At 40.6% G+C, this 15,551-nt stretch overlaps 1 protein-coding gene across 4 annotated transcripts in view; it reads left to right on the plus strand.

The window, feature by feature from the left end:
• MBTD1 (mbt domain containing 1) overlaps positions 1 to 15,551 on the plus strand; it is a 231,185-nt gene that overhangs the window by 44,010 nt on the left and 171,624 nt on the right. For all 4 annotated transcript variants that reach the window (XM_053708377.1, XM_053708384.1, XM_053708392.1 and 1 more), the window contains exon 10: positions 14,421 to 14,476. In XM_053708377.1, coding sequence (XP_053564352.1) covers positions 14,421 to 14,476 — 56 coding nt within the window. The remainder of the gene's footprint in view (positions 1 to 14,420; positions 14,477 to 15,551) is intronic.

Genomic DNA, 15,551 nt, shown 5'->3' on the forward strand with positions numbered 1-15,551 from the left:
GAGCTGTGGCTTCCACCTGGGCCTTTAAAAATGAGGCCTCTGTTGAACAGATTTGCAAGGCTGCAACTTGGTCTTCGCTTCACACTTTTTCAAAATTTTACAAATTTGACACTTTTCCTTCGTCGGAGGCTATTTTTGAGAGAAAGGTACTTCAGGCAGTGGTTCCTTCTGTTTAATGTTCCTGCCTTGTCCCTCCCTTCATCCGTGTACTTTAGCTTTGGTATTGGTATTCCATAAGTAATGGATGACCCGTGGACTGACTACACTTAACAGGAGAAAACATAATTTATGCTTACCTGATTAATTCCTTTCTCCTGTAGTGTAGTCAGTCCACGGCCCGCCCTGTTTTTACGGCAGGTCTAAATTTTAATTAAACTCCAGTCACCACTGTACCCTATGGTTCCTCCTTTCTCGTCTGCTTTGGTCGAATGACTGACTATGATAGGTGAGGGGAGGAGCTATATAGCAAGCTCTGCTGGGTAATTCTCTTGCAGTTTCCTGTTAGGAAGAGAAATATTCCATAAGTAATGGATGACCCGTGGACTGACTACACTACAGGAGAAAGGAATTTATCAGGTAAGCATAAATTATGTTTGTTTTTTTTTACTCAACTTAGTAAAATAGTTGGTTTTAACATTTAAAGGCACAGTGTCCTGTTATTCTTTAGGATTTATCAAAGGGTCAGTTTCTGGTATTAGTTTCGTTTTTGCACACTGTTTTCATTACAGTAAGAGAGTGGTGAGTTAAAAATTTAAAGGGCCAGTATAATTTAAAGGGCCAGTTTCTATTTTTTTATTTCTTTCAGTTTTTGCACTGTTCTATATCATGGATTTAGAAGATGTACAAAATGTTACTTGTGCCATGTGTTTGGATGTCAATGTGGAACCTCCTGTTCCTTTTTGTCCCTCATGTGTTGAGAGGACTATAAGCTATAGAGAAAAAAAAATTTCATGAGAAAAAAAATTGTCTAAGGCGGATGCTTCTCAGGAGTCTAAAGATGAGATGCAGAGTATGCCGCACCTTTCTCCCCAAGTGTCCCAACCTTTAACGCCCGCTCAAGCAGTGCCCTGTACTTATTCTCAAGCTTCTGCTGCAGTTACGTTAAAGGACATAACGCATCAGAAAGTGTAGAAAACATAACTGCAGCTATCTACCTTTCCTATACTTCAAGGTATACGTAAAAGGAAGGATAACTATGTGGTCAATGAAGTTTCTGATGCTATGGTGGCAATCTCTGACATACCCTCCCATGGATCGGAGATGGAGGGTATGAAGGTTCTATCGGAAGGTGAAATTTCAGACTCGGGGAGTTCCTTACCTTTGACTGATTCAGAAGTTGTTTCTTTCAGGTTTAAACTAGAACACCTCCGCCTGTTACTCAGGGAGGTTTTTAGTGGTCGTTCCTGAGAAATCGAGTAAGTTAGACAGATACTTCGAAGTTCCTTCTTACTCAGATGTTTTTCCAGTTCCCAAGCGAACTTCGGAGATTATTTCTAAGGAATGGGAGAGACCAGGTATTCCCTTCTCTCCTTCTCCTATTTTCAAGAAAATGTTCCCTATAGCTGACGCTGTCAGGGAAACTTGGCAAACGGTTCCTAAGGTGGAGGGGGCTATTTCCACCTTGACCAAACTACTATTACTATTGAGGATAGTTGTGCCTTCAAGGACCCCATGGATAAGAAGTTGGAGGGTCTACTGAAAAAGATCTATGTTCAGCAGAGTCTGCTATTGCAACCAGCTGCGTGCATTGCTACGGTCACCAGTGCGGCAACTTATTGGTTTGATGCTCTTGCGGAATCTCTTAAAGGGACAGTCTACACCAGAATTTTTATTGTTTTAAAAGATAGATAATCCCTTTATTACCCATTTCCCAGTTTTGCATAACTAACACAGTTATAATAATATACTTTTAACCTCTGTGATTATCTTGTATCTAAGCCTCTGCAAACTGCCCCTTTTTTCAGTTCTTTTGACAGACTTGCAGCCTAGCCAATCAGTGCCTGCTCCCAGATATCTTCACGTGCACGAGCACAGTGTTATCTATATGAAATATGTGAACTAACACCCTCTAGTGGTGAAAAACTGTTAAAATGCAATCTTAAAGAGGTGGGCTTCAAGGTCTAAGAAATTAGCATATAACCCTCCTAGGTTAAGCTTTCAACTAAGAATACCAAGAGAACAAAGCAAAATTGGTGATAAAAGTAAATTGGAAAAATGTTTAAAATTACATGCTCTATCTGAATCATGAAAGTTTATTTTGGCCTAGACTGTCCCTTTAAGACTGAGACTTCTTTAGAGGAAATCCAGGATCGGATTAAAGCTCTGAAATTAGCAAACTCTTTCATAACAGATGCTTCTCTGCAAATTACTAAATTGGCGGTAAAAGTTCAGGGTTTTCTATCCTAGCCTGCAGAGCCTTATGGTTGAAGCCTTGGTCTGCGGATGTATCATCCAAATCTAAGCTCCTGGCAATTCCTTACAAGGGAAAGACCTTGTTTGGACCTGGATTGAAGGAAATTATTTCTGACATCATGGGAGGCAAGGGTCATCTCCTTCCTCAAGATAAACGAAACAAGTAGAAAGGACGACAGAGTAATTTTCGTTCCTTTCGAAATTTCAAGGGAAATTCCTTCTCTTCTTCCTCTAAACAGGAAGGAAGCTATTTGCAATCCAAGTCAACTTGGAGACCCAACCACTCTTGGAACAAGGGTAAACAATCCAAGAAACCTGCTGCTGATTCCAAGTCGGCATGAAGGGTTTGCCCCCGATCCGGGACCGGATCTGGTAGGGGGCAGACTTTCCTTCTTCATTCAGGCTTGGGTGCGGGATGTTCAGGATCCCTGGGCTATAGAGATAGTATCTCAGGGATACAAACTGGTGTTCAGAAATTATCCTCCCCGAGGAAGATTACTTCTTTCAAGATTATCTGCAGACCAGATAAAAAGAGAGGCGTTCTTACATTGTGTAAGAGACCTCTCCTCCATGGGAGTAATTTGTCCTGTTCCTGTACAGGAACACTGGCATGGTTTTTATCTAAATCTGTTTGTAGTTCCCAAAAAGGAGGGAACTTTCAGACCTATCCTAGACCTCAAGAGTCTAAACAAGTTTCTCTGAGTTCCATCATTCAAGATGGAAACTATTCGTTCCATTGATCCAGGAGGGTCAATTTATGACGACAGTGGATTTAAAAGACGCATATCTTCATGTTCCTATCCACAGAGATCATCACAAGTTTCTAAGGTTTGCCTTTCTGGATGAACACTTTCAGTTTGTGGCTCTTCCTTTTGGACTGGCCAAAGCACCCAGAATTTTCACAAAGGTTCTGGGGTCTCTGCTGGCGGTTCTAAGACCGCGGGGCATTGCGGTGGCGCCTTATCTGGACTATATTCTTATCCATGCGTCATCTTGTCAGCAAGCAAGGTCCCATACCGACATTGGGCTATCCTTCCTGAGAACTCACGGGTGGAAGGTAAATCTGGAAAAGAGTTCTTTAATCCCGAAAACAAGGGTGACCTTCTTGGGAACTCTAATCGATTCTATATCCATGAGAATTTTTCTGACAGAGGTCAGAAAATCAAAGATTCTGGTTACATGTCGAGTCCTTCAGTCCACTCCTCAGCCATCAGTGGCTAAGTGCATGGAGGTAATCAGATTGATGGTGGCGGCAATGGACATCATACTGTTTGCTCGGTTTCACCTCAGGCCTCTGCAGTTAAGCATGCTCAGGCAGTGGAATGTGGATTATTCAGATTTGTCTCCTCGAATAACCCTGGAACAGGAAACGAGGAACTCTCTTCAATGGTGGTTGTCTCTGGATCATCTTTCCCGGGGGACATGCTTTCACAGACCTTTATGGGTGATTGTGACAACGGACGCAAGCCTTTTAGGATGGGGAGCAGTCTGGGGTTCTCTAAAGGCTCAGGGAGTATGGACTCAGGCAGAGTCTCTTCTTCCTATCCACATCCTAGAGCTAAGAGCGATTTTCAATGCTCTTCGGGCCTGGCCTCAGTTGGCTTCGGCCCAGTTCATCAGGTTCCAGTCGGACAACATAACGACAGTGGCTTACATCAATCATCAGGGGGGAGCGAGGAGTTCCTTAGCGATGACCAAAGTAGCCAAGGTAATCCGGTGGCCGGAGGCCCATTCTTGCCATCTGTCAGCGATTCACATCCCTGGGGTGGAAGACTGGGAGGCGGATTTTCTGAGCAGGCAGACTTTTCATCCGGGAGAGTGGGAACTCCATCCGTAAATATTCTCCAGCCTGATTCTCAAATGGGGTCGGCCGGAGTTGGATCTCATGGCATCTCGTCAGAATGCCAAGCTCCCGAGATACGGGTCCAGGTCCAGGGACCCCCTGGTGGAACTGATAGATGCTTTGGCAGTTCCTTGGTCCTTCAGCCTAGAATATCTATCCCCCCCCCCCCCCGTTTGCTCTTCTTCCCCTGGTTATTGCTCGGATCAAACCGGAGAAGGCATCAGTGATCCTCATCGCTCCTGCGTGGCCTTGCAGGATTTGGTATGCCGATCTGGTGGACATGTCATCCCTGCCACCTTGGAAACTTCCATTGAGGAAGGATCTTCTCATTCAAGGACCCATCCTTCACCCAAATCTAGCTTCTCTGAAGCTGACTGCTTGGAGATTAAACGCTTAATCCTATCCAAGCGGGCGTTCTCTGATTCGGTCATAGAAACCTTAATTCAGGCGCGTAAACCTGTAACTAGAAGGATTTACCACAAGATATGGCGTAAATATCTTTATTGGTGTGAATCCAAGGGCTACTCATGGAGTAGAGTTAGGATTCCCAGGATTTTGTCTTTTCCCCAAGAAGGATTGGAGAAGGGTTTATTGGCAAGTTCCCTAAAGGGTCAGATCTTTGCCTTATCTATTTTGTTACACAAGCGTCTGTCAGATGTCCCAGATGTTCAATCTTTTTGTCAGGCTTTGGTTAGAATCAGGCCTGTGTTTAAACCAATTGCTCCTCCATGGAGTCTGCTTTTAGTTCTAAAAGTTCTACAAGGGGCTCCGTTTGAGCCTATGCATTTCTTAGATATTAAGTTGTTATCTTGGAAGGTTTTGTTTCTTGTTGCCATTTCTTCAGCTTGAAGAGTGTCTGTCTGAGCTTTCGGCATTGCAATATAATTCACCTTACCTTATTTTTCATTCGGATAAGGTAGTTTTACGTACTAAACTTGGTTTTCTTTCTAAGGTTGTTTCTGACAGGAACATTAATCAGGAGATTGTTGTTGTTCCTTCCTTGTGTCCTAATCCTTTTTCTCAAAAGGAACGTCTTTTGCACAATTTGAACGTGGTTCGTGCTTTGAAGTTTTATTTGCAAGCGACTAAGGACTTTCGTCAGTTGTCCTCTTTGTTTATCGTTTTCTCTGGTCAGAAAGCTACGGCTACCTCTCTTTCTTTTTGGCTGAAGAGTATCATTCGTTTTGCATATGAGACTGCTGGACAGCAGCCTCCTGAAAAAATTACGGCTCATTCCACTAGGGCGGTTGCTTCCTCATGGTCATTCAAAAATGAAGCGTCTGTAGAACAGATTTGCAAGGCTGCAACTTGGTCCTCTCTTCATACTTTTTCTAAATTTTACAAATTTGATACTTTTGCCTCTGCTGAGGCTGTTTTTAGGAGAAAGGTTCTTCAAGCAGTGGTGCCTTCCGTTTAGGTTCCCTGTCTTGTCCCTCCCTTATCATCCGTGTACTCTAGCTTTGGTATTGTATCCCACAAGTAAGGATGAAATCCGTGGACTTCCGTTGGGGCAGAAGTCTTGTAGTTCACCTGCATGCCGGTGTGGTGAGAGGACGCCGCATCATCAGCTACCCACTCTCCTCCACTTACCTTGGAAGCTTGCCTAGGTGTTGGAGTGTGGCGCTCTGCAGGGTTACGACCCGCTCGAGAGATTGAAGTCTCAAACAAGCTATTTGGGCTGCGACTGCACTGCAGTTTGCTTGTTCTTTTTATTGTTCCCACAAGCTTTCCCTAAGAAGGGGTAATCGAGGACAGTGGAGGTGACCGTGGAGGGACTCACCCTGAATGGCTAAGTGTTCCCGCAGCGGCCATGGACAGGCTGGTCAGCATTTCTGCATCCTGGGCTCGTGCGCTCAGAAGGAATTCCAGTTAACAGAAATTCAGCGGCAGGTCTGGTCATACCCCTAGACGCTCCTTGTTGAGCAGCAGAGTCAAGCCGAGATCGTTACTACTTGCAAAAATCCTGGACAGTGACAAAGGCATTAAGAGCAGGTACAGGGCGGCTTATTGGAGGTCGGGGGCCTTCATTTACTACAGGGCAGACTTTGTTGTTGGGAGTTTTTTTTCCCTCGCGTTGGCCCAGAAGATACATTGGGTAGAGGGGGCAAACCATAAGCCCAGTTTAATTGATCGACACAGTGAACCTCTACGCCTTTAAGACTGTCCCCAGTATTGTAGGTATCTCTCCTGAAAGAGAGAGCTGCAGCTGAGGAGGGAACGGGGCAGTTTGCTGGCTTAGCGGTATTGTGAGAGGACGCTGATCCTCGTTGCTGTTTCCCTGCCTTCTGTTGAAGCCGGGACTTGGATTTACAGCGCCTGGGTATCTCTAGGATTTGCTCAGTTTCAGGCTACTAGGAGCCCCCGCCTTATAATAGGGCAATTTTGGCGTTCTCTCTCCACTTATATAAGATGGCACGGGCATCTGACTTTTATTAACAGATCCTCGCATTTACAGCTATTACTAAATACCTGCATTGGCCCGGTTCCTTGTGAGATAAAATTGCAGGTGTGATTGATTGTTCATTACAGTCAGTGTCGCCTGTAAAGAAAAAAAAATTTTTGCTGTACCTGCTGCGGGACTAGATTCTGTGATGGAAAGGTGCTAATAACCTCCTGTTCCTGCTTTGCTAAAAGTTAGCTGAAGCCCGGGTGAGAAAGGAATTCAGCTGGGAATTAGCAGCAGCTTGTGCGTGGGGCTTCATAAGTTGATGGCACCTATCTAAAGAAGTGTATAAAAGCTAACCTTCCTGCTAAAGACGCTTTGCTACTCATAAGAAGTTCATGTATTCCCAGTGCTATTGAGACACTAATCTGTCGATAAATTTGTTGCTTGAATTTTTTGTTACAGATTTGTTACTTCCAGCTGTTACTATAACAAGTCAGACTGCTATTTTTTCTTTGTTTTAAAATGTTACTAAATGTAAGGGAATCAGTCTGATTTGTGGGTAGAGAATGATTGCCCTGCTGCTGTTATAATAACAAGTTAGACAGCCATTTCGGTGATTTAAAGGGACAGTCTACACCAGAATTTTTATTGTTTTAAAAGAAAGATAATCCCTTTATTACCCATTTCCCAGTTTTGCATAACCAACACAGTTATAATAATATACTTTTAACCTCTGTGATTATCTTGTATCTAAGCCTCTGCAAACTGCCCCTTTTTCAGTTTTTTTGACAGACTTGCAGTCTAGCCAATCAGTGCCTGCTCGAGCACAGTGTTATCTATATGAAATATGTGAACTAACACCCTCTACTGGTGAAAAACTGTTAAAATGCAATCTGAAAGTGGTGGGCTTCAAGGTCTAATAAATTAGCATATGAACCTCCTAGGTTAAGCTTTCAACTAAGCATACCAAGAGAACAAAGCAAAATTGGTGATAAAAGTAAATTGGAAAATTGTTTGAAATTACATTCTCTATCTGAATCATGAAAGTTTATTTTGGCCTAGACTGTCCCTTTAAAAGTATTACTAAAAGTAAGGGAATGTACTAAATTGATGGTGAGAGATTGGTTGCCTGTTTAAGCTTTATAATTACAGTCGTGTAATATTTTTATGGTTGTAAGCTGAAGCGTACCAAACATAGAGAAATAATATTTTCAATGTGCTGAAGTTTAGTGAAAGTGTTGTTACAGGTGCTGAAATAACAGCCAGTTAGAGGTTAGGGGTCTACTTATTAAATCTAGTTTCATGTCTCAGGATTGTAGTGTGATTTGCTATAACAAATAGTTAGACATCTACCCATGTGGTATAAAAATCTACTAATTGCCGGGGGCGTGTCTAGGCAGCGGCTTGTTAGGTCGCAATATCTGGAGCTCTGAGTTGGATGTTCCTAACCCGCCGGTTATTGAGCCCATTCTGCAATTTAGACCAAAAGCATTGGTAAATATAAACAGTCCACATACTGTGGATTCCAACAATATCAAATTTGCAGAGTTTTATGAAAGCTAGACCCAGATCTGGACCGCTGGAACCTGGGGCGGCGGCCTCACTACAAGGACTCAGCAACCCCCCCCCCCCCCCCCCCCCTCATGTGGGGTATAGCAGTTGTGTTCAAACTGCCTTTTCCACTTAAAACCACTCTTGCATTTATTATGGAGGCCATCAAGATCAAATTGTTAGGAGATATTGAGAGACTGCTTCTTAATCACTTTGACCGCATGGAGAAACACCTACTTGGCGCGCTCCTTATCGATCAGGCCCACGACAGAAATACAGATGTGGCCCATACCGAGCAGCATGGGCAGAGATCTCTGGATCCAGATAGATCTAACGTAGCCAGCCTAGTGGAGGTAAATCTAAAGGAGAGAGGAAAGAAATCGGATGTGACACTACCTGATCTGAAAGTCTACGGCAGTGCGCGCTGTATGGCTGGCCCTGGCGCGGTGACGGGGCAGGGAGAGAGAGAGAAGACAGATGTTGGAGCAATCCGCTCAAATGAAAAGAGTGACCTGCAGATGGATTTTCAACATGCGCCTATGCCTGTTAAGAGAGTCATGCTGGAGAAGCTACGGGCGCCTCTTACAAATCTTCCCCTCACCCGGATCACGAACCCTAAAACCATGCTACTGTCAGGCCGACGTAGATCGAGGGTTTATTCATTCACAGCTCCTGAGAGTAAGCCGGTGGTGAGAGCTAAACAGCTTCACAACATAAGTTTAAGACACTATAAGTCCCATTCCCACAGGATTATAGCTTTTGTGAGCCCCCAATACAGCAGAAGAATTTCTATTGCACAATTTTTTCAGAGATCTGGAGTGGGTTAAGCAGTTTAACTTTACATTCTATCCGTATGTGAGTAATTTATGAGCGCCCTCTGGAACTCCAGTATGATAACATTAACTGTTAGATTTTGGAAGTCCCTCACCAAATAAAGACACAGACATTGCAGTATCTGCTTACACTTTTATCCATAAAGATTTGCTGGACACGAATATTGCTATGATCCATGACCTTCATATAATCATATGACTCTTTATTGAACCTCTATAACAGAAAGTATCAGTATGTGCAATGCTGGATTGTAATTTCACCCATGTTTGTTATTGTGCCCCTATTCAGTGAGACAGGTCTCCTCAATTTTTACACTTGAGTATATGCCTCTTTTGACCTCTGTGATATGTATATATTAGTATAACTTGTTATAATCTACTACTCAGCTGTTTAAATACCATAGTCAGAGGTAGAATTCTGCCATCTAATCCCCATTTGTATATATGATTTGAAACTACTTTTTTGACCGCATGTGGGCTGAATAGTTCAGAGGGAAAATATAGAATATAGCTCTAAATTTTATACTCTGTTAGTAACAATAGTCACATTTTATGCTCCTTATTTGTTTCATTAGTGTCGAACTGTCGGCGGCCGAGACGGCAAGACATTCTATATTTATGTAAAGTAGGAGCTAGAAAGTTCTATTAGAATCTGATGAGTCCCCTGGGACATTGTATAGCTGTGACTAGTTATCAATCATTGAGTTATCATGGAGTTCTATATTTGTAAAGTAAACTACACCATAGTTTCTTTATTGCTTATGAGACCGCTGAGATCACTGAGGTATCGCACCTATGTAATATGCTGTCAGTCATAAACATAACACTCAGCTCTATATATGCAAGTAAATTCAGTTGCAGATTTATATATTCTCCCCCACACCCTAACCCAGGTTGCACTGACTTCACATAGCAGACACTCTGTACCACTAATGACATAATAGTATTAGACCCTTTTGGAATAATAATGATTCATGATGCTTTATTTGGTTATAATTATTTATCTTGCTCCCTTTAGATTAGCAAGCTGCAGATTCCAATTAGGTTTTGTTGTATAAAAATTTACATTCTAGTATCTTTGTGTGTTGTTCTAGGTGAATGTTAGCGTTTCAATTCTAGTTTTTTAAATAAGTGTCTATGAGCAAGATCACCCTGGACCTAATGTGTTATATTTCCTATGCATATCATAGTATAAAGCACTATAGATATGTCTCTCTTTAAGGCTATATACTAATCCTCCACATTTCCCAAAGAAGATCCTCATAGGCCTTATGTATCGACTTTTACATCCCTAAGCCGCCTTGCAGCTTTCTTAGCCTAGCAACTCGGTGTTAGTGACATAGACCAGCTACTGACCCATATTAAGTTATATTGAAAGCTGCCTGGTATAAGCAGATGTGAATTATACTCTAAAAGAAAGTAGCACAGTTTTCTCCTCTGCTATTGATCAGGAATGCCTTGATATCTATAGTATATAAAATAACAAAACAAGAGTTGGTTATATATTGGTATAAGTCACGGGTTTTATGTAAATTTTTCAGGTTAAGTTTATTTTATAGATTTGAACCCTAAAAATTCAGAAAATAGAGATTCTCCTCAGGAGATCCAAAAGTGGTCTCCATACTTTTAGACGCTACCTTCTTTGTTTCTGTTTAGAGTGTTATAAGGGTCCATGAGTGGCCCCCTAGATCATTTTGAAGGTACAAAACGTAACTGGCATTAAATGTACTACCTAATCTATGATTGTTATGGCATGTAATCACACTTTGACTAGGTAACCTAGTAAGTATTGCTTGTATTTGTGGAAAGTACCTATCTGTAAAACTTTCATTGACATGTATGCCCTGTTTGCCTGTTAACGAATCTCAATAAAAACAATTTAAAAAAAAATAAAAAAAAAAATCTACTAATTGCCTGAGATGGTATCTGAGTCAGGAACAAGAGATTGCCTGGTGGATGAAATTTAATTCTCATTGCTGTCTATAAATGTCAGGGTGTTAAACAATTGCGCAACAAATCCTTGAGAGTCTTTATTGTTTTGTGAAAATGTTCATTTTGGCTTGGAATTTTGTAGTTTGATATAGGTTAAAAGCCTATTTTTTTGAACGTCTGGGAAGAACAATCAAGGTCTTGGGTGTGACTTAAATTAGAATTTTTTTTGTTCCACCAGCTGTATTGGAGAAGTCAAATTTATGCTCTTTCCTATCTTATTAAGGTTTCCTGGTTTTTTAGAGGTTGGCTAAATAGATATAAACTGAGAGCGATACCTTTTGGGTCTCACTCTATAATAAGATTAATACAACAGCTACTTCAGGGGGTTTACATTTTTGAGATCACTGGTATAATTTCGGATAATTTGGTATTTTTCTTCTATTGAGGCTTTATTCAAAAGAAATCCGTGGACTCATTGTGTCTTTAAAAAGAAAAGAAAATTTATGCTTACCTGATAAATTTGTTTCTTTTTAGACACGATGAGTCCACAGCCCGCCCTGTTCTCTGAGACAGGTTATTCATTTTTGTAAACTTCAGACACCTCTGCACCTTGGCTTTTCCTTTCTCTTCCTAACTTCAGTCGAATGACTGGAGTGGGAGGGAAGGGAGGAGCTATAAAAGAGCTCTGCTGTGGTGCTCTTTGCCTCCTCCTGCTGAACAGGAAGCGTAATCCCACAAGTAAGGATGAAATCCGTGGACTCATCGTGTCTAAAAAGAAACAAATTTATCAGGTAAGCATAACGCTCTGTGCTCCCATACAAACCAGTGCAATGTTAGACAAAGATATAGTGGCATGCTAGCGGCTTATCGGAGTGGAGTGGGCTGATGGATCTCTGTCATACATAGGGGTCGCTAATTATGAGGGTCAAGGATTACTAGAGGTTTTGGTTAAAGGAATTGCTATATATCTCCCAAGCCCCCATAAAATAAAACAGCAGGGTATATAGTGCAGTAACTAGTTCCCTATGCTTGAACCGATTATTCATATGCTTAACAGGACTGAGCCATAAGAGTATCAACCCTACGTGGGGAGTAATTTAGCCTCATTCCCAAAGCCAATGGGGGTTCTCTCTCTCCCTTTGCCAGCAGGGGAGATGGAGGATACTTAACCCTAAATTCCTGTGTGTGTATATATATATATATATATATATATATATATATATATATATATATATATATATATATATATATATATATATATATATAATAATTCGTATTGTATTTGTGTGTCAAGAAATGGGTTGGCTGTTAATTTTCCTACCCCTTTGGGGTTAACTCTTGGACTTACGGCTCCTCTCTTGATCTAGCTTTATAGCCATAGATGCATTGTATATTTCGGCAATATTACTACTACATCGGAGCTGCTTCACATAGCACTTGGAAGCTCGCAAGTTTATTTTTAGGGAACACTCTGCACTGTTGACAAATAGTTGTTTAATCCAAGATATTAAGTATAGGCCTACATGTTTGTCTGAATCAAGCTAGCCCATTTATTTTAGTCTTATTGCAATACAGTTCCACTAAGGTTGCTCTTCCCATGTAAACTTTTTTACTTCAGATGATAATCCCCCCCCCCATCTTATATCAGTTCACCCTATACTATCATATATCGGATGTTGTACATATGTGACCACTTCATTTCAAGCGGTACTTACCCGCTGAAAACCTACCCTGAAGGTGTCATTAGGCCCAATAGGGTCTCCGACATGACTACCGTACCCTAGCGTTTATTTTACCTATATTAAAGGGTCTATGAGTGGCCAGATAACCAGTCATTTATAGAAACTACTGTATACATAAAATGGAGGTTTCAGTTAATGTTGCATTGTATTGTGCCCTATGACAGGCTGTTGTTATTTACAATATGCACCATTCATTGTACGTTTTTATTTTATTTTTTTTCTTGCAAAACCTCAATAAAAGATTATTAAAAAAATATATATGTTTGCTCCTACATTTCAAGGCTGCTAGAGATAAAGCCTTTCAAATCCTGTATTAGCTGAGACGATATGCTCATGATGGTAGTTACCGTAGCAGATTAACTGAAGCAGAACTGCTTATGCGCACTGTGCTGTAGTCTCTCATCTCCAATAGCAACAAGCATCCAGGTTGGGGTTTCCTTCATGATTATGTCTTTGGTGATACAGTATCTGGCTCTCTCACGCAACCTATAAAAATATGCTTAAAGGGACTGACTAGTCAAAATTAAACTTTTTTTGATTCAGATAGGGCATGCAATTTTAAACAACTATCCAATGTACTTTTATCATCAAATTTGCTTTGTTCTTTTGGTATTTTTTGTTGAAAGCTAAACCTAGGTAGGTTTAAATGCTGATCTCTAAGCCCTTGAAGGCTGCCTGTTATCTCAATGCATATTGGCAGCTTTTAACAGCTAGACAACACTAGTTCATGTGGGTCATATAGTTAACATTGTGCTCACGCCCCAGGAGTTATTTATGAGTAAGCACTGATTGGCTAAAATGCAAGTCTGTCGAAAGAACTGAAATAAGGGGGCAGTCTGCAGAGGCTTAGATGCGAGGTAATCAGAGGTAAAAAGTATATTGATATAACTGGGGAATTGGGTAATAAAGGGATTATCTATCTTTTTAAACAATAAAAATTCTGGAGTAGACTATCCCTTTAAGGCTGCCACTGGAAGTTGATTCTTTTCAGAATTTACTTCTAAATCAGTGTACTGGTCTGTTTTGCTTACTTAGAAAATGTTAATGTGCACTTTTATTTTTATTTCTAAAATCTAATGTACAATGTCCCTTTAGCCTTTTTGCTTAAAACAGCCCATAATATTAAGGTACATGCAACCTGAGACTTGCCAAGTATGGGGCTGGTGTAGACTAGACCATAGACATACTACAGGCTGCAGGAGAACGCTCTGTGCTGCTGGGTGGTTTCAGTACATTTGCAGGCATGTGTATGCTGGCAAACACTATCCCTTGGGGTTGTTCACTAAGGAACAGGTGAGGAACTCCTATTTAAGCAATGGATATACATACAATAACACACTAGTTACAATTCAATCATACCCTTCAACATGTAGCAACCCACTCCGTCATTGGCACCAAAGATTGAATCTAGGGTGACCAGACCAGTTGTACATGAAACTGTGCGGAAAGGAGTCGCTGTTTTCTTTGATCTGTACAAGAAAAATAAATTAAAAACTCTTCAGCTTCATTCTCTTATTAGGTAGAAAAACAGGACTGGTCCAGCAGAAATAGTATAGGGGAAGGGGAAAATTTCTGGGAACTCCAAATAGCCATATGCCACCAGTTCTGTACGTTACCAGAAGAATTAACAAGTATCTAGCTCAGCCCTTATGCGCCGTTCTACTCTTACATGTGTGTTTGTAATCTTCCAATTCATATCTGACATGTGTTTTGTATTGTAGATATATTAAAAAAGCAGGAATCGCACTTTGATGCACCACCCCATTTATTTACAAAGGTAAGTGGCGTAAAATGTGTTTTGTTGTTACTGATATATGTCCATAAGAGAGAATCTCTCGTTTATTTTCCATTCTATTTATGATCTGTTTGCACTCAAGTGAATAGTTTAAAGGGACAGTAAAAACTAAATTAAAATTTTATGATTTAGAGCATGTGATGTTAAACAAGGTTCCACTTTACTTCTGTTTTCAAATTTGCTTTGTTCTTATGATATATTTTGTTGAAGAATTTTGTTAGGTCCTGAGCTCACCTAAGATTACTCTAAGGATACTTGGATAACTAAGCAAAATTGACAACAAAAGTAAATTAGAAAGTTGTTTAAAATGAAATGCTCTATCCAATTTAAAGGGACAATAAAGTCAAAATTAAATTTCCATGCTTCAGATAGAGCTTTCAATTTGAAACTGCTTTCCAATTTACTTCTGTAATCAAATGTGCTTTGTTTTCATGGTATCCTTTTGTTAAAGTGTAAATTTAGGTAATCTGATAGGAGTTTGAGTGTGCACGAGTCTTTAGCAGCAGAGTTTTTGCAACTATGTATAACATTACTATAAACAAGTTACAAACGCTGCTGCCAGATGGCTAAGGACACGTGCACACTCCTGAGCTCTCCTAGGATTACCTAGAGAACTAAGGAAAAAAAACCTTTATCCAAACTGCTTGGGACCAGAAAAGGTTTGGATTTTCCATCTTTAAAATGGGAGAGTTTGGAGAGGGCAGGAAACCAAGTGTAAACCACAACAGCTTATTCATGTAACTAAAGGTAGGTTTATATCATTTGTAATACTGTTACTTACAGGCAGGGAAATAGTACTTTTTTATCATTTTATTTTTCTTAAAATATTAATTAAAAAGTTTGGATCTGGGAATTCTGGATTTCGGCAATATGTAGCTTTAATAGAAGTAAGTTGGAAAGCTGTTTGCAATGTCATGCTCTATCCAATACATTTAAACGGACATAATACTCACATGCTAAATCACTTGAAACTGATGCAGTATAACTGTAAAAAGCTGACAGGAAAATATCACCTGAGCCTCTCTATGTAAAAAAGGAAGACATTTTACCTCACAAT

Source organism: Bombina bombina, chromosome 1 (assembly GCF_027579735.1).
Source record: "Bombina bombina isolate aBomBom1 chromosome 1, aBomBom1.pri, whole genome shotgun sequence".
NCBI classification, from domain to species: domain Eukaryota; kingdom Metazoa; phylum Chordata; class Amphibia; order Anura; family Bombinatoridae; genus Bombina; species Bombina bombina.